The following is a 21,963-nucleotide window of genomic DNA, read 5'->3' on the forward strand; positions in this document are numbered from 1 at the left end:
ATCCAGAGACAAAGAGTTTTGGTAGCCTGAGTACCTGTTTATTTAGCTTACTTTTCAATTCTCCTTCTCCATTATTTAGACTCTGGTACTGGGACTAAAGGCTCTGTGTACAAGTCATGATTTCTTCTTCAGGTGATGGAAGAAAGGCCTGTGATTGGTTAACCCGACTTGTATTTCAACTAGAAAGACAGTGGAGCTTGCATTGCGAACATGCTAGGGAGAACATTAGACCCTGTTCCTACTTTGAATTCCAACCCTAACCTTAACACGTACCTAACCCTAACCTAACCGTAACCTTAACCTGTACCTAATCTTAACCTCAACCCATATCTAACCCTAACCTTAACCCATACCTAACCCTGACCTTAACCCATACTTAACCCTAACCTCAACCCGTACCCAACCCTAACCTTAACCCTTCTCCAACAGTTATTATATATTTCTTCTGTTATGGTTTCTCTGAAAAAAGCATGTCCTCAACATGAATAACTCTGAACTTAAAATATAATATCCTGTGCACCGTGAAAATACGTAATTTGTGTCTGTATCACAGAAGACATCTGAGATAATGTATTGGTTTGTCAGTGGCCTCTAAACCTGAAAAGAACAACTTTATTTCCTTGTTGTGTCTACCTCTCTGTCTTTACAAAGATCAGTGGAATGCCTTATTATTTAGTGTAATCAATGGACTTAAGTCACATTCAGAAAACGTTTAATACTTAAAAGAATGATCAAATTCCTGGCAAAATCTGTATCCTGGCAACAAAACTAAAATTTAGGCTGCACCTACTGCCACAAAGCAGTGGAACATGAGGCAGAAACAGTCATACTGTTTCATAATTGCTCCAATAATATTTTGAGGATTTATTTTTATTTTTTTATGGATAACAGAGTAATTAACAGAGGAGGAAGTCTCAGGAGAATGTGTCCACACCCATCCTGCAGATTACATGAAACAACGCGTAATAAAATACTTTATGTCCAGCCCACTGCAACCCAGTCCTGTTACCTGGATTATGGCAATTGGATAGAGCCATAAAAACAGAACCTAAAGAACAGACAAATAGAACACTTCATTCAGGTATGTATATTTCTACGCATGTAACCCTATTTGGTAGACGAGACCCAGGTAATAAACTGATCGAGAATATCAGATCCAAATTATAGGAGCATTAGGATGGAACCTGTCCCCACTGAGACATCAGACAACATCGGCCGGACCTCACTGTAACTCTTCTTTCACTTCAACACAACACTTGCAACCACTCTACAGGTGTGTATTTGGTGTCACCGGAGGGAGTGTGTGTTTGTGTGTGTGTGTGTGTGTCGTTTGTGTGTCGTGTGTGCAGCTGTTGTTTAGTCACGGCTCTATTCACCGGGCTTGACCTTTCGCAAATATAAGAGGAGAAAGAATGAGTTCCGGAGGTAGAAACGTGAAAAAAGTGGTAATGAGAGTGTCAGTGGAAAGTTTTTTTTAATGTACGTTAATGACATGTAGTGGCTGGACCGAATACATCAATTGGCATGTGTGTGTCAGCAAAATGACTACGGTTACCTAGTAGTGATTTTACAGTGCTATATTTCTGGTGTGGATTCAGGAGTTTAATTTGCTCTGAAATTAGCAGTGGTGAAACCATGACCGCCCTGTGTCCCAGTTAATAACCAGTGTTAAATCTCAACTGCCATCAGGCCCAAATACAGTGTTCAATTAACACCGAACCCAGAAAGACACTGAAGCCAAGATACATTCAATACTGTCTGCGTTGATTTACCGCAGGGGATACTGGGCAAAGAAGGGGTCCCTTAACTAAAATTTTTCCTGTCAGGCAATTTATATTTACTTTATAACTCAGGTGTTAGAGTTAAAGTACTTTGCATTCATATTAAGGTTTAATGTCCCCATGTGTATAGCAAGGTGTGTGTGTGTTTCTGACTTAACTATATAATGGGGGGGGGGGGGGGGTCAAAAAACTGTAGTTAAATCAGAAACTGTTGACTAATGGGGAGAGGTTTCCTGTCCCCAGTTTGAAAAAAGAATTTTTTTTGGCTTAAGTGTTAGGTTAAGGGCAAAATTACATTTGGAGTTTGAGTTAAATAGGGTTTGGTTTAGTCATTATCGGTTAGGGTTAGGCATTAGCGCTAGGTTAAGTTTAGGCATAAAATTCACAACAGAAGCCAAGGGTCTAACATCACAAAGAAATGCATCCCCAAAGGGTGAGAAAGTTAATAATTAATTACCTACAAGAACACACACATACACGCACGCACGCACACACACACACACACACAGGCAAATCATTTGCAACACACGCACATCATTCTGAACTGAGGCGTAACCTATAAAAGTTGCTGCCCCACCCCCTTATAGGAAGCAAACAGTAGGACTACCCAGCAGAGAACTACATCCACTTCAAGACTAGCCTCACAGAGCAGAACACCAACAGCCACTCCTAGGACATGAACGCCATCATCCTCTCCTCTCTGCTTTGTCTGGGTGAGTAGCCTGGTTTCTACGATCGATGTGGTTGTCTGCTTTTGTGTTCAGTTTGGAGCGGGGCGAATAGAGGGCTGAACAAAGCCTGGGTTAAAGAACGACATAGGGGGACACATCAGAGAGATGGAGTGGCGAGACAGAAACAGATAGACAGAGAGATTGTGCAGAGAAGAGATAGAAATGTTCCACATGTTAAGACCTGTTAGAAGCCGGCGGCGTGATAAACCATTCCCAAGTCCCATTCAGGTCATAATATTAGAGTATTTACCTCTTTTTTTGGCTTTGTTTGTCTACACACTTGTCAAATGTTTGTGCCATTAGTTTCAAGACTGCTCTGCTCCATGGGGGAGTGATCTGTTCTGCTCGTACCCTTGATCCATATGTGTGTGGAGTTTCTGCTTGTTGTTTATATTACTCTGTTCTGTGTCAGGTTGGTTTGGTGTGTCTGGAGTTTCTGCTTGTAGTTTATATTACTCTGTTCTGTGTCGGGTTGGTTTGGTGTGTGTGGAGTTTCTGCTTGTTGTTTATATTACTCTGTTCTGTGTCGGGTTGGTTTGGTGTGTGTGGAGTTTCTGCTTGTTGTTTATATTACTCTGTTCTGTGTCGGGTTGGTTTGGTGTGTGTGGAGTTTCTGCTTGTAGTTTATATTACTCTGTTCTGTGTCGGGTTGGTTTGGTGTGTGTGGAGTTTCTGCTTGTTGTTTATATTACTCTGTTCTGTGTCAGGTTGGTTTGGTGTGTCTGGAGTTTCTGCTTGTTGTTTATATTACTCTGTTCTGTGTCGCTCAGTGCCTGACTGGTGTGTTCTGACTGGTGTGTTCTGACTGTAGTTTTCAGCGCTGCAGGTGTCCAGGGATCAGTTGCAACTCTCTCGGCAGAGCTGAGTCATGTGACAGGGGCATCGGCCTCAGGGGAAAGGGAGGGGCCACTAAGCACATTTGGTGATGAGGATGAGGAGGACGTGGGGCAGAATGAAGATCTGTCAGGAGGATCACCGACAGACAGCCAATGTAAGACAGTTGCACGACCCCTAAACCCTAGCCCTTAACCCCTAAACCCTAGCCTTTAACCCCTAAACTCTAGCCTTTAACCCCTAAACCCTAGCCCTTAACCCCTAAACTGTAGCCTTTAACCCCTAAACTCTAGCCTTTAACCCCGAAACCCCTTCCAGCAGACAATGCCTCCTACGACCCCTAAACCCCTAAACCCTTAGACTATACCATCACTACCCCTTACCCCTAAACCCCTAAACCCCCAAATCCTTGGACTCTATCTTCGACCCCTAAACTCCTGAGTCTCCCTTACTCTGCAACCACCTACCTTACATCCAATCTTGTCAAAAGTGCATTACGTTCTTTAGGTGGTTGGAGGTATAGGACTGCACCTCATAGTGTCCCATAGCCCTGCCGTCATCCCCCTGCCGTCAACCCCCTGGCCGTCATCCCCCCTGCCGTCACCATCGCGCTCACAAAGTCTGTCTCTCCCGCTCCCTCTCTTCCGCTCTCTTTCCCTCTGGCTCGCCCTCCAGCAGTCTGAAACGGTCTGTGGTTTCCCTCCACAGCTCAGCTTCCCCCTAAGGACCAGAAAGAGAAGGGGAGAAGACGGAAGGGGAAAGGCGGCAAAGACAAGAGGAGGACCAAGGCCAAAAGCACCACAGCCTTCAACCCTGAGTACACATCAGGATACACCTCACCAGGTCTCTTGTCAGAGACGACTTCTGGACGCACGCAAGCCATCCAGACGTCAGACCCTGTCACTGAGGACCCCTGCAGCTCCTCCCACCAGGGGTACTGTATCCATGGAAACTGCAAATACATGGCAGACCTGAGAGAGCCGGTGTGTATGTGAGTACCACTTAAATCTACCGGTGTGTGTGTGTGTGTGCTGGGATAGATGTATGGATTTCTAATTCACTGATTGATTAACTGATTTCTTGGTTTGTTGGTTGATTCATTTAATCATGGACTGTTTAACTGGCAGTTTGGTTGACTCAGTGATGAAACATTTGATAAGTCGGGTTATTGGTTAATGGATTGATTGATTGATCTGCTGATGTCAGAAGGGATATTGGTTAATTGATCAATTGATCGGCAGATGTAACAAGGGTTATGATGGCGAGCGCTGCGGCATCCTGCTTCTACAGACAAAGTTAAAAAACAACAACAGCAGCGGGGCTGAGAGGGGTCAGACTGTTCTGGTCGTCATCGCTGTGGTGCTCTCCATCATCAGCTGCCTCGCCATACTGCTCATGACCTGCTCACAGTGAGTATTAATACAACCTTAACACAACCATACCCCAACATATGCTATAACACAGACACACCACAACATTTGCCAAAACACAACTACACCACAACATTAACCATAACAAAACCACACCACAATGAAACCATACTGCTCATGACCTGCTCACAGTGAGTATTAATACAACCATAATACAACCACACCACACCATTAATGTAACCCTAATGCAACCATAGTGCAACTTTAGAAATGGCGATGAACACGCCAAAGCACATCTTAACACAACTTAGTGCTTGACTACACCCACACAATTACACCATTATTAACCCTGACATGCCTTTATATTGCATCATATCAAGGCAATCATTATAAGAACTTGTGTATTCAACTTGAAAATCCTATCTGGCTCCAAAGTAAAGGTGGCTCACAGAGGGAGAAACAAAGAATTGCCATTTGTTATCAGTTAGTAACCTGATCTTGTCATTTCCTAGTTATGTCTTAATTAGGAACAAAGTCAACAGGGCAAAACTAATAACTGGGTCGGAAGTTGCTTATCAGTGCCTGTGGTTTCTGTCTGTGGTTAGGTTCGATAAGAGAAAGGAGTTGTACCCTGGGACTTGTTGCAGTGTACACATCAAAACCAGAGCCTGAATATATATCAATTTTGGGGGCAAATAAATATGAAATATATGTACTCACATATGTGAGTCCCTCTTGACAAGAGTGTCTGCTAAATTACTTGAATGACATTTTAAATGTAAAATGCTAGGCGATAACTAACACCGATGCCTGTCTGTCTGTCAGTTACAGAACTCATAAGAACTTTCTGGCTGCGTACCTGGGCTCCGGCAGTGAGAAGGAGCACTTACAGAAAACAACACCCTGTGACCTCACAGTGTGAGAATCAACAGGTGAGATACGCTCGCCTCCTACACAAAGCCACAAACACACTACACACACCAGCACATGCGTACGTGTGTGTGTCTGTGTGTGAGATTGCTTCATGTGAAGAGGTGTGTGTCTCCTGTTCTGAACACACACACCTTACACTTACTTCTGTACAGACACACTGTTGCGCATGCACATAATGTCACACACAGAACGTAAATCCTAGCCTACAGCTAAGCAATGTGGCCACGCAACATTCCTCCCATAGCGTTTACATATCTGACTAATTGTTCTGTCGTTGCCGTGGTGTCTTCGTAGCAGCTTTGGCAAGAAACTGTTTTTAATAAAATGTTTGATCTATTTTGGTTGTTAATGACGCTCAGTTGTATTGCGTATGTTCTTGATCCAGAGAGTTGCAGATTGACTAAAGGTTAACATGCTTTTTTTCTGGAAAATGCATCTGGTCAAATGTTTATTTTTTTGCTGGCCAACCTCTCTTAACTCCTGACTAACATTGTTGTCTCACAACGCTTTCTTTTTATTGTTGACAATACTTTTAGTATTGTCAACTGACCAATCCAAAGGCAGGACAGGACAGATCGAGCTGGGCTCAGTTCATAGTGTATGGGTACACATTATGGGCCCACATTATGAGTTCCCATTATGGGTTCACATTGTCGGTCCACATATTGTTAGGAAGTTTGGATGAGGATCTTCTACCTGACTCCAAAGGAACATCAATACTGACAATTCTCACTCTTCTGTTTCCCTGAAGAACTTATAAACACTCTAGAACCCAAGAAAACCGGGACAACCTGGCAAACCTAGAACTGTCTCTGGCCCAGCGGAGTGATCTACGGAATTCAACACCAGACAGTAGAACACACTATGTAACGCCCGACAGTAGAACGCACTGTAGAGGAACCAGCGTAGAACCGCCTTGAAGAACCGCATAGAAATGTGTTTATTGTCATTATTTTATTTATTTGACTATTCTTATTTATTGTGGACAAAGCTTTGTTTTCTCTGTGATGTGAATGTGATGTTGAGCGTCAGGGTAAAGTTATTTATTTATTTATTACCATGCTGTTCCTGTAGGTCAGATACTATTCTGGATATTCTGAAGATGGAATCGGTTCACCAATAAAATCCATCAGTGTTAAGAATATCGCCTGTCTGTGAGTGTGTCTGTGTGTTTGTCAGTGATTGAGTCTGTCTGAGTGTCTCTGTGAGTGATTGTGTATGTATCTAGATCTATCCGTGTCGGTGTCTTCTTATATCTGTCTATGTTAATGTCTGTGTATTGCTGTGTGTGTTTCTCTGTGTGGTTGGGTCTCTGTGTTTGTCTCTGTGTATGTCTGTCTGTGGTTGTGTCTGTGTGGTTGTGTCTGTGTGTATATGCTCTGTGGGATTCTGTCTGTGTCCCCGTCTGTGGTTCTGTCTGTGTGCTTCTGTCTGTGTGTATATTCTTCGTCTTGACAGTATGTTGACATTCCCAAGGCTGATTGTCCCAAACCCCTACATACCCTTGCTGTGCGCTCACAGAAACACAGAGCACTTTACCCAAACACAGACATACAGAGAACCACACGGATAACTCAGACTGAGGTCCTCAACATTCTGTCCCTGTCTGTCTCTGCCTCTATCTCTGTGCATCTCTGCCTCAATCATTGTCTATCTCTGTCTCTACCCCTGTCTGTCTCTGCCTCTATCTCTGCCTCTATCCCTGTGTATCTCTGCCTCAATCCCTGTCTATCTCTGTCTCTACCCCTGTCTGTCTCTGCCTCTATCTCTGCCACTATCCCTGTCTATTCTTACCTGTATGTCTATCTATTCTTCTGGCTCTCTCTGACTCTCTGGGGGACTGTCTTTCTCTGTCACACTGCCTGTCTGTCCGTATCTCTGCCTAATCCTGCACTGAAAACTGTACTGAGATATTTGATATTTTAGGGAATTAGAATGTCAGAACACTTCCGTTTCAGTTCCACCTCAGCGCCACAGATCCGTCCATGGGTTTCCACTGCCGACGGGGGGACTCACGCTCCTCTGATGCTTCAGATTTATTCATCCGCTGGGTTATCTGGATTTGGCCACCATCGGTGTACCAGCTCATGTTTAGAAAGACCAAGGCCAATGTGTAAACACTCCATACACCTCCCACATCATTGCTGGGCATCTTCTCTGGCCATTCGGCTTTGTCGGCCTTCATCTTCTCTGCTGTCACTCTGCTGTCGGTCGGCTTTTAAAGGGACATTGGGGAAAACTTTGGTGGTTTGTATCGTGTTTGAAAGATTTCTAGGTCAGTGAGATTTGGTTGACACATAATTGCCCAAAAGGAGCACAGGATTTGGATTTGCTCACTGATTGACACACACTAATATGTCAGAAAGTGTATTGAAGGGCTGACAAGAGTAAGTAGTTGTAAGTGTAAGTAGTTGTGGGTGTCTAAGTGTTATTAGAATCATCCAACAGATATCTAGATAATGCAGCAAAACATCTAGATAATGCAGCAAATCATTGGTTCCTGGTGAGGTGTTCTAACGGCAACATCACCGGCCACCCAGTCTAGATAATAATTATTGGTCGCTTAGGGCCCCCCGACCAGTAGGGGCCCCTAAAATTCGACATCTGGCACTGGTGCCAAGTCACATTCTGAGTATGTGTAAATCTACGCAGCCAATGAAGGTGGGACTCTGTCACACTTTCTTTCCCATCAGCCTCTCTCTCAGGAATTTCTCTCTTTCTTTGTATCCCAGATCTCACACAGACCTTTTTGTATCCATGGTGCTAAGTTGTTTTGAATAGATGAATGACGTCCATAAAATATTGAATGAATGAACATAAATAGCTGTGGGTTTGTTTGGGCTATGAGAGGTGGAGTGGCTGGGCTATTCTGAGCTACAACAAAACACACAAACATGCATGCATGCGTGCGCACACACACACACACACACACACACATATTCATATATGTTATCTTGCCCTTTCTTTTAATAATTCTAACCATAAACTTTACCCTAATGCTAACTATAACCCTAATTTTAACCTTTATAACCTAACATTTATGCCTAAATTAACCTAGCCCTAATGCCAACCCTAAAACTAACCAGCAATGCCTAACCTTAATTGCAACCCAAACCCCACTTATAACATTTGCCCTAAACCTAACACGAGTAAAATATTTCTGATTTAACTGAAATTTGGGGACACTTTTTTCTGTTATATAGTTGAGAACACATACACACAGTCTGTAACCAGAGTGGCACCTCTAATTACAAGGCTAATACTAAAGCACACTTAAAATAGACCAAGACAAAGACAGCAGAAAAGAATCACACACCCTAGAAATATAATGTGAACTTTTCAAACCCAGCCCATTTATCAAGAAGAAAGACTAGTTAGTCGAGTTTGAAGTTGAAATACAGAGGTATTTGTTTACATTTCACAGTCAAATGTGAAGATGTTGTGTGGTCAGGAATCCACTACAAGGGTTTTCAGATTTGTCATAGTCATCGCTGGCTGTAACTGGTCTGTGATTTTATTGGGCTGCCTTTTACTGACATGTGTCACAAGCATAAGAGTATGTGTGTAGTTGTGTGCGTGTGATAGTCATTTGGTGTCTGCTAATAGTAGTTTCCTATTACTTGTGGAAATGGGAAATTCCTGAGAAATAATTTTTTAGGTCAACCCAGAAGCAGTTACCTGCATTGCTGAAGGCAGAACAAGAGCTGTTTCACGTGGTCAGCTTAGGGATTCGAACCAGCAACCTAGTGGTGTGCTATTTGTTACATTACTGGGTGTCACTGTGTCCAGTGTGTGTGTTTGTATGTGTGTGTGTTTGTGATTCGTCAATATTTCAGTGTGTGGACAGTCTTAAATGGAGTAAAGGTGAGTACAGCTATAAGGAGTAGTTATACAAGGGAGTCAGTCAGCCAGCCAGTCAGTCAGTCAGCCAGTGAGCCAATCAGTCAGTAAGTCAACCAGATAAATCCTGTGTTTGCCTGTAATGGTCACCACAGCATTTCATCACAACTCACCACCTTTACCCACTCAAACACTTTTAAACACACACCATGTCCACACCATGCTTCCCGTTTTCATGTAATATCAGAACATGTTGATATACTTTGGTCCTGAAAACACACCCACACCAAGCACCAAAGCAATTTATCCGGATGTGTTGTTTGATGTGCACGAGATAGTGTTGGGGGACCAACGTGAGTGTTTTTATTGGCAACAGTCACACTATCTCTTGTCGGAGGACTTGCTGCTGTGGTAAGCAATAGAATTATGTCAGAAAAGTGTAGTGACACCACCTAGTGGAATACAATAGAATAACAACGTACTGCATCATGTCAGGAAAGTGTAGTGACACCACCTAGTGGAATTCCATATAATTACAACATCATAAAAAAATTCACAAGTGTGATTTGTCACGATCAGTGGTGTTTCTGACTGTCAGGAGGTTCAAAACCTCCCGGCACATGAGTGATTTCTCAGAAATGGCTGTCCTCACCCCCTGCCCAACCTTAACCCCCAACCCTGAAGAATACACCGCAAACTGCAGTCACAGATGCCAGCTAGTAGAAAGCATGAGCTTTGAAGTCAGATAAATGTACCTATTTGGAGCTAGTAAAATAATAGTAATTATTACTTACATTATACTTAATAATTACGTAATTACTTAATTATGTAAATGTGTGGTGTCTCTTGATAGAGTGAATTTTCTAACATAAACCCACCACTGTTATAAACCAAACTATTGAACATGAAATCCCCACTGCACAATGCTATGAACCAATCTAGCATAGACATGACTGACTGCAGCATGTGTGCATACTAACATGTGAAACACAACAGGAGCCTACATACAGGTTTGACCCCCGAAGGAAACAGGACTGTTTAGGATCGTATGATTTTGTAGACCATATTGTATACCTCTCGTCTTTGCAGATGAAGGCCCTGACTTGGTCTGTGGGTTAGCTTATTGTCAGCTGGTGTACCTCATAAAAACAAAAACACCTTAAATTGTTTTATGGGGGAGTTCAATCACTGCATTTTCACTATCTGATGGGTTGAGGGGAGCCTGAGGAGAGGTCAGGAAACCCTGCTGTACAAGTAGCCAGAGTCACAGCTCCCAAAAGCAAACATCCTTTACAACAACACCAAAGCCTACTAAATCACCCCACCAAAGCCTACTCAATCACCTTACCAAAGTCTACTAAATCACCTCACCAAAGCCTACTAATCCCCTCACCAAAGTCTACTAAATCACATGCTACTGCTTAGCACAAAGTTTCACCAGCACTTTACGTATTCATTCCGCCGAACTAAAGATTTTAGTTGCTAATCATTTCAAACAGAGACTAAATAACCCCAAGTCAGATTGGTCCTTTCACATTTTATTCACATATTCATGTTTCGCACTTTACTTGGTGAAGATGAAACATTAATAACCGTGTCACTCGGTCAGCGGTTTTTCCTGCATTATGGAATTGATCCAGTCAAGGTATTTAGACACCATTGTATAAACTCCAGGCTTGTTCTTGATGCCACATCCTTTACCATAAGACACGACTCCTTGTAGCTTACCGCCGCACACCAATGGACCCCCAGAGTCTCCCTGGAACAGAGACAATAAAGGACCAATCAGTTAGTAATGTTGTGCAGACGTGCAGGCGCTTCAGGCCAACGTCTCAGTGAGGACCACCTGACCCAGAGTGTACCCAAGGAACATGGAACAGCTTCCACCCCCTGATGAGGCACACCTACCACCGTGCAGGACATGCACAGCAATTTGCTTTCGGTTTTGATTGACTTTTCTTTCAACTATTTTGTTAATTAAACACCCAACAGGACCGAGAACTCTCAGTGGTGTCTCTACCAGTACTAAAATGATATCAGTTATTCATAAACAATGAAAACAAAAATGGCAGCAGTGTGAAAGACAGTACAGGGTCATTTTAACGTAATCATGAACACACATACCTTACATGCGTCCACTTTGATATTATCCAGGAAGCCGGCGCATAGCATCTTTTTGGTGATGACTGGGTCCTTATTGTAGTACTCTGGAGAGTTACACTTCAGTCTGTCGATCACTGTAACACTGGCTGACTGCAGGACTTTGGACATAGTTTTAGTGTTGTCCCGGTTGGCCCCCCATCCTGACACTGAACAGACGGTTCCTGCTGGGACGTCGTCCACTGAGTCAGGTAAAGGCAGGACATTCACTGCCCTACTAATTTCTATTTCCTTATCGAGCTGGAGGATGAAGAGCAGAAGAGAAGACAAACGCTTTAGTGTTTCATTTTCCCCTCAGTTTGCTAATCAATTCTCTGTCAACAGTCCCTCTGAGTCCCGTAGCAACTAACCTTCAGCAACATAATGTCATTGACTATTGATTTTTTGTTAAAACGTGGATGAGGCACTTGACTTTCGACCATCCCGACCTGCCTCTCCTTCTTCTTTTTGTTGATGGCGTGAACACCCAGCAACACCTTCTTGATTCTTCAGATAGAAACACCTCCTCTTAGACCAGTAATGACACAGCCTCAGAAGCACAATGCAACAATCAAGCATTTTGAAATGAATCGCTAAGCTGTTAGTTACAGCATCTAAAAAACAACTGCATTGATATTTAACTTACTGAGGACAGTGATATTAGACCTAATGAGGACAGTGATATTGGACCTACTGAGGACAGTGAGCAGCAGTCAGGACCCATTGCTGATGAATGAGGATTCCTCCACAAACTCTTTGTCCTTTGTTGTCCTCCAGCAGAGCCATGTAGGGGAGGGAGTGAGGTGTCACCTCCTTTCCACCAATTATCTCTGTACAGTCACCTAGGAGCAGGAGAAAAATTATGCCAACATTGATGAATAAAATAAATTATCACTTCAATGTCAACAACACACACACACACAAACACCTACCTGAGTGCAGACACAGAAGTAAAAGAGCAGCTGTCCGGAAACTGTCCGCCATGGAGAAAATCATGGTCATTTATCTCAGATGCAATTTCTCAGAGTACCTTAGAGTCAGATAAGCTGTGATGTTGTGATGGTTCTCTATTTATGCTTGACATGGAGGATGTGGTCTGTGTCTGTGAACAGTGTGTTCCAGAAACACACACAGACTAACAAGCTACTAGGTATGCAGGTATCTGAGTCACACTATCATACTGCATCTCTCCATTTCCTTCAATTGACCCAGGACCCCTTTCACCATTCAGCCCAGGTTTACAAATTATAGGTAATAAAATATTTCAACAATAATACAACCCTGTTTCCAAAAATCAGTACCTCCAAATCCGAGGCCATGGTCCTCAGTTGGAAAAGGGTGGCTTGCCCACTTCAGGTTGGTGGAGAGTGCCTGCCTCAAGTGGAGGAGTTTAAGTATCTATGGGTCTTGTTCACGAGTGAGGGAAGGATGGAACGGGAGATTGACAGACGGATCGGTGCAGCTTCTGCAGTAATGCAGTCGATGTATCGGTCTGTCGTGGTGAAGAAAGAGCTGAGCCACAAGGCGAAGCTCTCGATTTACCAGTCAATCTACGTTCCTATTCTCACCTATGGTCATGAGCTTTGGGTCATGACCGAAAGGACAAGATCCCGGATACAGGCAGCCGAAATGAGCTTTCTCTGCAGGGTGTCCGGGCGATCCCTTAGAGATAGGGTGAGAAGCTCGGTCACCCGGGAGGAGCTCAGAGTTGAGCCGCTGCTCCTCCACATCGAGAGGGGTCAGCTGAGGTGGCTTGGGCATCTGTTTCGGATGCCTCCGGAACGCCTTCCTGGGAAGGTGTTACGGTCCCGTCCCACCGGGAGGAGACCCCGGGGAAGACCTAGGACACGCTGGAGGGACTATGTCTCCCGGCTGGCCTGGGAACACCTCGGTGTCCCCCCGGAAGAGCTAGAGGAAGTGTCTGGGGAGAGGGAAGTCTGGGCATCCCTGCTTAGACTGCTGCCCCCGCGACCCGGCCCCGGATAAGCGGAAGATGATGGATGGATGTTTCCAAATAAGTTGGGACTCTATGTAAAATGGAAATAAAAACAGAATGCAAAGATGTGCAAATCATTGAAACCCTATATTCAATGGAAAATAGTACAAAGACAATATATCAAATGTTGAAACTGAGAACTGTTATTGTACCTTTAAAGATATATGGCCACTTTGAATTTGATTCCAGCAACAAGTTTCAAAAAAGCTGGGACAGGGGCAACAAAAGACCTCCCCCGGGTAGGGCCACAGTGTCACCGGACCCCCCCGTCTCAGTTCCAAGGTGTTACGCTGCTATATTATTGTGCTGGGGGATATGAGGGATGTACTACTAACTTTTTCTCAGTTTCCTCCAGTTTTAAATTTTAGAAGGAGATGAGGTCCTGGTCCACACCTGCGGATTACCTGGTTTGGGGGGCCCGTTGCTGTCCCTCTCCTTGTCCACCTGGTCATACATCTGACCTAGTCTAAATTCAAATAGACTCTAGAATTAGCCCAGAGAAATGTATTTATTATTCCAATTGGACTGAGTGATTTGTGCATTGAGTAGTTGTACTATGGTGAGATGCCATATAATGCTGATGGTGCATCTCAGTAGTCATGTGAAGTTTCTGCACAATCTTTTTGGTTTTATACTATGATGGCAGTTCCGAAGTCCATACAGTTTTGAATATGGCAGGTAAGACAGAAGGAAACTCTACTGCACAATAACAGCTTTAATAAACTTGCAAGGAGAGAGGAATCATAGTTACAAGGTAAACCGTGAGACATATCTGAGGTTGTTGGAGATGCACTCAATATTTACACAAGAATGAGTCAGGGTAAGTTTGCAAAGTCTTCCTGTGAATGCCTTCCAACCCTCTGTTGTGTGTCTTCCTCTATCCTATCATAAAATACATTGATCTATCCCTCCACTCTGACAAAAGTACAGACAATGACTCAGTACTTTTCCATTAAACTCAATACTTTAACCAGTAATTCGTTATTCCCCTATACATTTTGTAGAATTCATTAATACATCAGTTCAGTAAAAAGAATACCTACAGATAAACTAAATCTCAAAATCAAATTGATAATTTATCCATCTTATGATAATTCTAAATCAACTGCATACTAGTTTTAAATTTTAGAAGGAGATGAGGTCCTGGTCCACACCTGCGGATTACCTGGTTTGGGGGGCCCGTTGCTGTCCCTGTCCTTGTCCACCTGGTCATACTTCTGACCTAGTCTAAAATCAAATAGACTCTGGATTTAGCCCAGAGAAATGTATTTATTATTCCAATTGGACTCTTAATATCTCACCCGGCACAGCCAGAAGAGGACTGGTCACCCCTCTGAGCCTGGGTCCTCTCTAGGTTTCTTCCTAAAATTCGACCTTAGGGAGTTTTTTCTAGCCACTGAAATTCAACACTACTGTTGTTTGCTCCTTGGGGTTTAAGGCCGGGTGTCTCTGTAAAGCACTTTGTGACAACTGCTGTTGTAAAAAGGGCTTTATAAAAACATTTGATTGATTGATTGATTGACTGGAAAAGTTGTGTAATGCAAAAAAAACATCTCAAAACTAATTAGGTTAATTGTCAACAGACAGGGGATTATTGGATGGCTGTGATCTTTGGGCCCTCAGGCAGCACTGCGTTAAGACCAGACACAATTCTATGAAGACAGTATGCCCCTGCATCCAAAAATGCAGATGCCAGTTAAAACACTAACATGCAAAGAAGAAGACAGATATAAAAAAGATCTATAAACGCAGCCGACTTCTCAGGGCCCAACCTCATTTAAGATGGACTAAGACGAAGTGAAAAACTGTCCTGTGGTCTGACAAATCAAAATATTTAATTATTTTTGGAAATGGATGCCGTTTCCTCCGAGCTAAAAATGACAATCTGTCTTGTTATCAGCGCACAGTTCAAAAGCCAGGTTCCATGATGGTATAGGAGTACAGTAGTTTACATGAAATGGGTGACTTGCACATCTGTGAAGGCATCAATAATGCTGAACAATATATACAGGTTTGGGAGCAACATGTGCTGCCATCCAAACAATTTTTTTTTAGGGAAGGCCTTTCTTATTTCTGCAAGACAATGCCAAATCATATTCTGCACATAATACAACAGCATGGCTAAACTGGCCTGCCTGCAGTCCAGACCTGTTACCCATTGAAAACATTTGGTGCATTATGAAACGAAAAATACAACACAGGAGACCCCGAACTGAGCAGCTGAAATCCTATATCAAGCAAAAATGGGAAAACATTTCACTTTCAAAACTTCAGCAATTGGTCTTCTCAATTCCCAAATATTTTCAGTCATTGAAAGAAGAGGAGATGTAACACAGTAATAAACATGACCCTATCCCAACATTTCTGAAACGTGTTGAGAGGAAATGGGCAAGAGGGACTTAACACAACACATATGTGCTGACTAACGCTGAACAACGGACAATAGATAAGATGTGGTGGCCATTACTGACAGGCCCCACACACCCTGTCCACACCTCCTGCTAGGAACTGTCCATATGACTGTCATAGATTCTATGGATAGACCCATGGACCATAGGGGAGGTTGGAACATACCATACAAGTGTATCATGTAGGATAAAGCTTTCTTATTGGAGGGTAATAGACTGTGTTATGGTTGGCTACAATCACTGACCACATACTATGTGTATTGGCATAAATGACTGTGTTAACTTGCAATTATTGGAGAAAAATGAAAGAACTATGGAATGTTAACATCGTTGCCTCATGCTGAATAAAGATAGCTCGCCCCTGACTTCTGGTTACATAATTTTTCATGGATCAAAAACTGACAAAATCAATCAGTGTTGCTGGCATCAGATTGAAAATGTGCCTATATTTTTCCAAAAACAATAACATTTCTCTGGTTCAACATTTGATATAATGTCTCTGTACTATTTTCAATAAAATATAGGGCCTAAATGATTGTATATCATTGCATTCTGCATTTCTTTGCATTGTACGCTGTGTAACTTTTTGGAAACAGGGTTGTAGTAAAAATAATTTTCTTCCAACTTCTCTGGGTCTGGGAAACGCATTTCTTCTGGTACCAACAACATCCCCGCTGCAGCACAAAACCCTTGCACACACCGACACACGGTTGTTATGCTTACTCCAGAAAGATGGCCGACACTTCTGTACTCTGAGCCGGTCACATGTTTCCACAGTGTGATGGCCACCCTCTTCTTCAGATGTACACATCGGCGAAAGTTTGTGTCGTGTCTTTCCATCACAGGACAACGTTTGTTGCACTTGTAGGTGAGTGTTTCTTCTGACATTCTGAAGTTCTGGAACCACTGTGTGTTAGTGAATCCAGGAACAATCACATCCCACCACTCATTTGATCGATTGAACGCCCAAACAAACGGTCTGCAGCAGGGATTAGGCAAGGGATAAAAGGACCGAAATACACATAATACACACTTAAGTAGCAGTAGCTAAAGTTCATTAAATAAGGTGTACACTGGACATGACAGTAAACACATACGCTAACATTAGCTACCATGCTAGCTTACCCTCTTGCTTCGTCTTTGAGAAACCATTGTTCTCTCGTCATTCTGATTAATTACTTCCCAAACTCTCCTTGTTTTTTTCAGCAGTATCTAGTCTTGCTGCCTTTAGCTTCTTCTTAAAAATTGCTTGTCTCCTTGCTGTGACAAACAGCCACATAACCAGGATCAAGAACGCCATCCGTACCATATCCTCCATTGTTGTTACCGTTGGGTGTCACATTGAAAGTGGCGTCACGGCGGTTTTCCTGTGATGTCACTATTGGCGGGTACAGGGTACTATGTGAAGGGGAAGCGGCCCGAGGCGAGGCCTGTGGAGCCGAGTCGAGCCGGGGCATAGCGGTGGAAAAGCTCCCCAGGTAGAAACGAGGTGAGTAGAGTTGAGCCAGTTGAGCCGGAACCATGCAGTGGTAAGAGCCACTACATTGTCTTGGGTGTGTGCTTAGGGTTGTAGTCCTGTTGGAAAGTGAATCTCAACTCCATTCTGAGGTCCTGAGCACTCTGGAGCAGGTTTTCATCAAGTTTCTGTCTGTAAGATCTGTCTCTCTTTTAAGATATTGCTACTCGTCTATCAATCACTGAATGGTTCAGGGCCAAGTTACACCTCAGACCTTTTCTCTCAGTATGGACCCTCTAGACCCTTCAGGTCATCAGGGTCTGAACCGTTCCCAGAGTAAGGACAAAGGTTGGTGAGGCAGCGTTTAGTTATGATTGTGACGTCCTCCGCCGGCGTGGACCCACTTCCGCGCTCCACTCCTGAACGCACCCCTCGCTCCACGGCTCATGAAAGCACCTCAGACATCAGATCCCAATCTCCCTCATTCTGAGCACCTGTGTCCCCACCTGTGTCTGGTTTATGCCCCTATTTAGTTTGGTTCAGTTCTCCCTACCTTTTGTGAGGTATTGTTTGTCACACCGTCATTCATTACTGAGCCTTGCCATATATTTCAATGATGGCTTTTTATTTGAATAAGAAATTCTCAGTTAGCCCAGCTAAGATAACATTCTGCTGCTGGAAGAACGGTAATGAAGCCTTGTATGGCCATCACAACATACTACAGTGGACTATAACAGTATAACAACAGAATTAAAATTATGCAGTGCAGTTAGAATAGAATTTGCCATAAAATGTATGTTGATTTATCAACATCAGCCCTGTGGTCTTTCTGACTGTCAGAAGGTTTTGTTTGTGGGACATCCTCAAAGCCTTCTGGCATGAGAGTTATTTCTCAGAATTGACTATCCTTACACCCCACCCCATTTTTATAACACTTTTATTCACCACATCACCATGTTATAAACTAAACTATTGTTGACATGATTGATTGCAGCATGTGTGCATACTAACTTTAGAAACACAACATGAGCCTACATACAGGTTTGACTCCCAAAGGAAACAGGACTGTTTTCATCATTTCATTAACCATATTGCATAAGTCTTGGTCTGTGGGTTAGGTTACTGTCAGCTGGTGGACGGGGGGGGGGGGGGGGGGCTGCTGGGTCGTTATTGCTGATTCATTGGTTTATTGTGGCGGGGAGTGGTGGTCTTCAGTTTCACAATGACTGAGAGCGTTTGCTTTTCCACTCAACACCCCCCTCATTTTGAGTTTCTGATGTCGTTGTTTCACAGCAAAATTTAGTTGCTTTGGTTAAACAGGAAGAGTGTGGCTTCTGAAATGAAAAGGCCGTTCTCACGATGATACTTTCATGTGTTTAAAGAAAACACTTTAATGTGTGAACACAAATGTCAGGGTTTTCTTTTTAACTGAACTTAAATCTACAAAGGCAAGTTGCCTACAAAACCAAAACACCTTAAATATCACAATAGGTCTGTATTTGTAAAATCATGTAAAAACTATTTAAAATAATAAAAGCAACATCGTTTGGTGTTATATTAAATGCTACAGAGGTAACAAAAGTATTCACTCTGATCATCTAGGCACCATGAGATGTTGGTTGCCTTTCCTGGTTACATTCTGCCTGTTCTGGTAAAATGCTGTTAATTGCAAACTTCTTCCATTTGAGAATGATGGAGGCAAATGTGTTCTTGGGGACCTTCAATGCTACAGATACAACTCGATACCCTGCACATCAACATAATCAGGTCTTGAGCTCCTTTGACATCATGGCTTGGATTTTGCTCTGACATGAACTGCCAACTGTGGGACCTTAAATATACCGTTGTGTCTTACCAAGAAACATCTAAAGTATCTCAATGATGATTTAAAGGAAACAGAATGCACCACAGGTCAATTTCGAGTTTCATATGTAAAGGTTTCAAAGTGTTTGTAAATTTGTTTTTACATATGAAAGCATTTCTAAAAAAAATAGTTCTTGCTTTGTCATTATGAGTATGACACCGGGAGTAAATTTTATGATAAGTCTATAGCGTAACAAAATGGGTCTGAATACTTTTCCGATTTCACTGTATTTTCCTTGTTTGCGTTCATATAGCACAACTAACTACAACGTTCAACTTATACTAAGTAGTGACACACAGATTCATGTCATGACTGGGTGGGAACAGTGGGTAGTGTCTCAAAATAAAAAGCACGCAAAAACACATTGGGCTCATTTTGGCAAGACACCCAACAAGTGCCAACGGATGAGTGGCAAACTGGATGACTTCACAGACATTTACAGACAACCTGGGTTCAGAACAACAACAAAAACTGTTGTTTATAAAAATAACATTTGACCACCACCCAGATGGCAGTTGGAAACTGGGATGGCAAAAAAGAAAGTGTGTGGGCTCATTGGTGATGAGCATTTTATTTGAGAGATTAAAAGGAATTTCATATTTTCTGATAGCTTTTCATTTTCAGGTAACCAGCAGTTTCACACTTTGCTACAGGTAGATGAAACATACTTTTTCAACACATAATCAACACGGGGCCTAATTAAACCCAGATTAGGACAGGATGAAAACCAGAAGGGTTTCGCCACTGTAGGACAGGAGTTGAATAACCACTGTCTATCAAAGTCACAACTTAAATAAAAAATATACAGCTGTTTTACTGAGAAAATGCAGAGAATTGATGATTGAATCCCTGTCAGGCAGTGTAATAGTTATTTCCGTATTGTTTTCTTGATCCAGTCAAGGTATTTATACACCATTGTATAAACTCCAGGCTTGTTCTTGATGCCACATTTTGAACCATTGGGTACGACTCCCCGTAGCTTACCGCCGCACACCAAAGGACCCCCAGAGTCTCCCAGGAAACACACCAACGGACCCCCTGAGTCTCCCTGGAACACACCCGGGAACCACAGTCATAACAGGATATTAATCATTGACAAACACATAGACATCAATGCCAGCAGTGTGATTGATACTGGTAGTACACACACACACACCCAAATATGAACACACACTTTCCCACAGAGCCGGCGCACAGCATCTTATAGGTGATGATGGGTTTCATGTTGTAGTACTCTGGAGAGTTACACTTCCGTCTGTCGATCACTGTGAGATTGGCTGATTTTAGAACGTTGGACATGGCTTTGGTGCTGTCCTTGGTGAGCCCCCATCCTGACACTGAACAGACGGTTCCTGCTGGGACGTCGTCCACTGAGTCGGGTAAAGGCAGGACGTTCACCGCCTTACTAAGTTTCACTTTCTTATCGAGCTGGAAGATGAAGAGTAGAAGAGAAGACTCAATGAACCGGCTTTAGTGTTTTATTTTCCCCTCAGTTTTCTAATCAGTTCTCCGTCAACTGTCCCTCTGATTCCCGTAGTAACTAACCTTCAGCAGCATGATGTCATTAACAGCAGATTTGTCATCAAAACAGAGATGAGGCACTTGACTTTTGACCTTTCGGACCTGCCTTGTTTCCTTCTCCTCCTTGTCAATGGCGTGGACACCCAGCAACTCCTTCTTGATGCTTCATACAGAAACACCTCCTCTTAGACCAGTAATGACACATTCTTTAGACAGAAACACCTCCTCTTAGACCAGTAATGACACAGTCTCAGAAGCACAATGCAACAATACAGCATTTTGAATTGAATTGCTACACTGTTAGTGACAGCATCTAAAAAACAACAGCAGTGATATTGGACCTACTGAGGACAGTGATATTGGACCTACTGAGGACAGTGATATTGGACCTTCTGAGGTCAGTGATATTAGACCTACTGAGAACAGTGATACTGGACCTACTGAGGACAGTGATATTGGACCTACTGAGGACAGTGATATTGGACCTTCTGAGGTCAGTGACATTGGACCTACTGAGAACAGTGAAATTGGACCTACTGAGGAAAGTGAGCAGCAGTCAGGACCCATTGCTGATGAATGAGGATTCCTCCACAAACTCTTTGTCCTTTGTTGTCCTCCAGCAGAGCCATGTAGGGGAGGGAGTGAGGTGTCACCTCCCCTCCACCAATGATCTCTGTACAGTCACAGAGGTAGCACAGCAAATTTCCAGAGACTGACCGGCGTGGAGAGAATCATGGTCATTTATCTCAGATGCAATTTCTTTATAACTGAGAACCTTAGAGTCAGATAAGTTATGATTTTGTGATGGTTCTATATTGATGCTTGACAAGGAGGATGTGGTCTGTGAACAGTGGGTTCCAAAAATACACACAACCTAACACACAGGCATCTGGCTAAAAAAAAAAAAAAAAAAAAAAGGCCAATTAATGTATTTAAGGAAATGTAATTAATACATTTAGAATACATTTAGAAATATATTACCAAATGCATATACAATGTATCAAAAATGTTGGAGATACATTTGAAAATGTATTGCAAAATCCATACTAAATATGTTTTACATTTCATTTGGGAAATATATTTTGGAATA

The 21,963-nt window shown here is 42.8% G+C and overlaps 2 protein-coding genes across 6 annotated transcripts; one reads left to right on the plus strand and one right to left on the minus strand.

Annotated features, from left to right (window-relative positions):
* The first annotated feature begins 956 nt into the window (after positions 1-956).
* On the plus strand, positions 957-6,793 carry areg (amphiregulin). The gene is made up of 8 exons (XM_010867518.3): positions 957-1,081; positions 1,155-1,273; positions 2,369-2,494; positions 3,324-3,503; positions 4,055-4,337; positions 4,588-4,755; positions 5,542-5,648; positions 6,401-6,793. Exons 3-7 carry the CDS (start codon positions 2,458-2,460, stop codon positions 5,636-5,638), a joined length of 765 nt encoding a protein of 254 aa, XP_010865820.1. The 5' UTR covers positions 957-1,081; positions 1,155-1,273; positions 2,369-2,457; the 3' UTR covers positions 5,639-5,648; positions 6,401-6,793.
* Positions 6,794-11,019: 4,226 nt separating this feature from the next.
* Positions 11,020-17,352, minus strand: LOC105008251 (granzyme K). Of its 5 annotated transcripts, none has more exons than XM_020052437.2 (6): positions 17,158-17,352; positions 16,756-16,938; positions 12,323-12,470; positions 12,000-12,135; positions 11,614-11,889; positions 11,020-11,248 (listed from the first exon to the last, which is right to left on the minus strand). In XM_020052437.2, exons 2-6 carry the CDS (start codon positions 16,841-16,843, stop codon positions 11,087-11,089), a joined length of 810 nt encoding a protein of 269 aa, XP_019907996.2. In that variant the 5' UTR covers positions 16,844-16,938; positions 17,158-17,352; the 3' UTR covers positions 11,020-11,086. The 5 variants fall into 5 exon arrangements, with proteins under 5 accessions (XP_019907996.2, XP_019907995.2, XP_019907997.2 ...); XM_020052436.2 differs by having other exon boundaries at positions 16,756-17,011; XM_020052438.2 differs by lacking the exon at positions 17,158-17,352 and adding an exon at positions 12,561-12,601 and having other exon boundaries at positions 16,756-16,819.
* Between the last annotated feature and the right edge of the window lie 4,611 nt (positions 17,353-21,963).

This window comes from Esox lucius, chromosome 13, assembly GCF_011004845.1.
Source record: "Esox lucius isolate fEsoLuc1 chromosome 13, fEsoLuc1.pri, whole genome shotgun sequence".
In the NCBI taxonomy this organism is placed as follows: domain Eukaryota; kingdom Metazoa; phylum Chordata; class Actinopteri; order Esociformes; family Esocidae; genus Esox; species Esox lucius.

Excerpts from the sequence above, each read along its gene's own strand:
- areg (XM_010867518.3), top strand. The coding sequence starts at position 2,458 with ATGAACGCCATCATCCTCTCCTCTCTGCTTTGTCTGG. Across the intron at positions 2,495-3,323 it reads CTCCTCTCTGCTTTGTCTGG|TTTTCAGCGCTGCAGGTGTC; the intron begins GTGAGTAGCCTG and ends TTCTGACTGTAG. Across the intron at positions 4,756-5,541 it reads CTGCTCATGACCTGCTCACA|TTACAGAACTCATAAGAACT; the intron begins GTGAGTATTAAT and ends TCTGTCTGTCAG.
- LOC105008251 (XM_020052437.2), bottom strand. The coding sequence starts at position 16,843 with ATGTGTACATCTGAAGAAGAGGGTGGCCATCACACTGTGGAAACATGT. Across the intron at positions 12,471-16,755 it reads GTGTCGGCCATCTTTCTGGA|GTGACTGTACAGAGATAATT; the intron begins GTAAGCATAACA and ends TCCTGCTCCTAG. Across the intron at positions 12,136-12,322 it reads ACTGCTGCTCACTGTCCTCA|AATCAAGAAGGTGTTGCTGG; the intron begins GTAGGTCCAATA and ends TTCTATCTGAAG.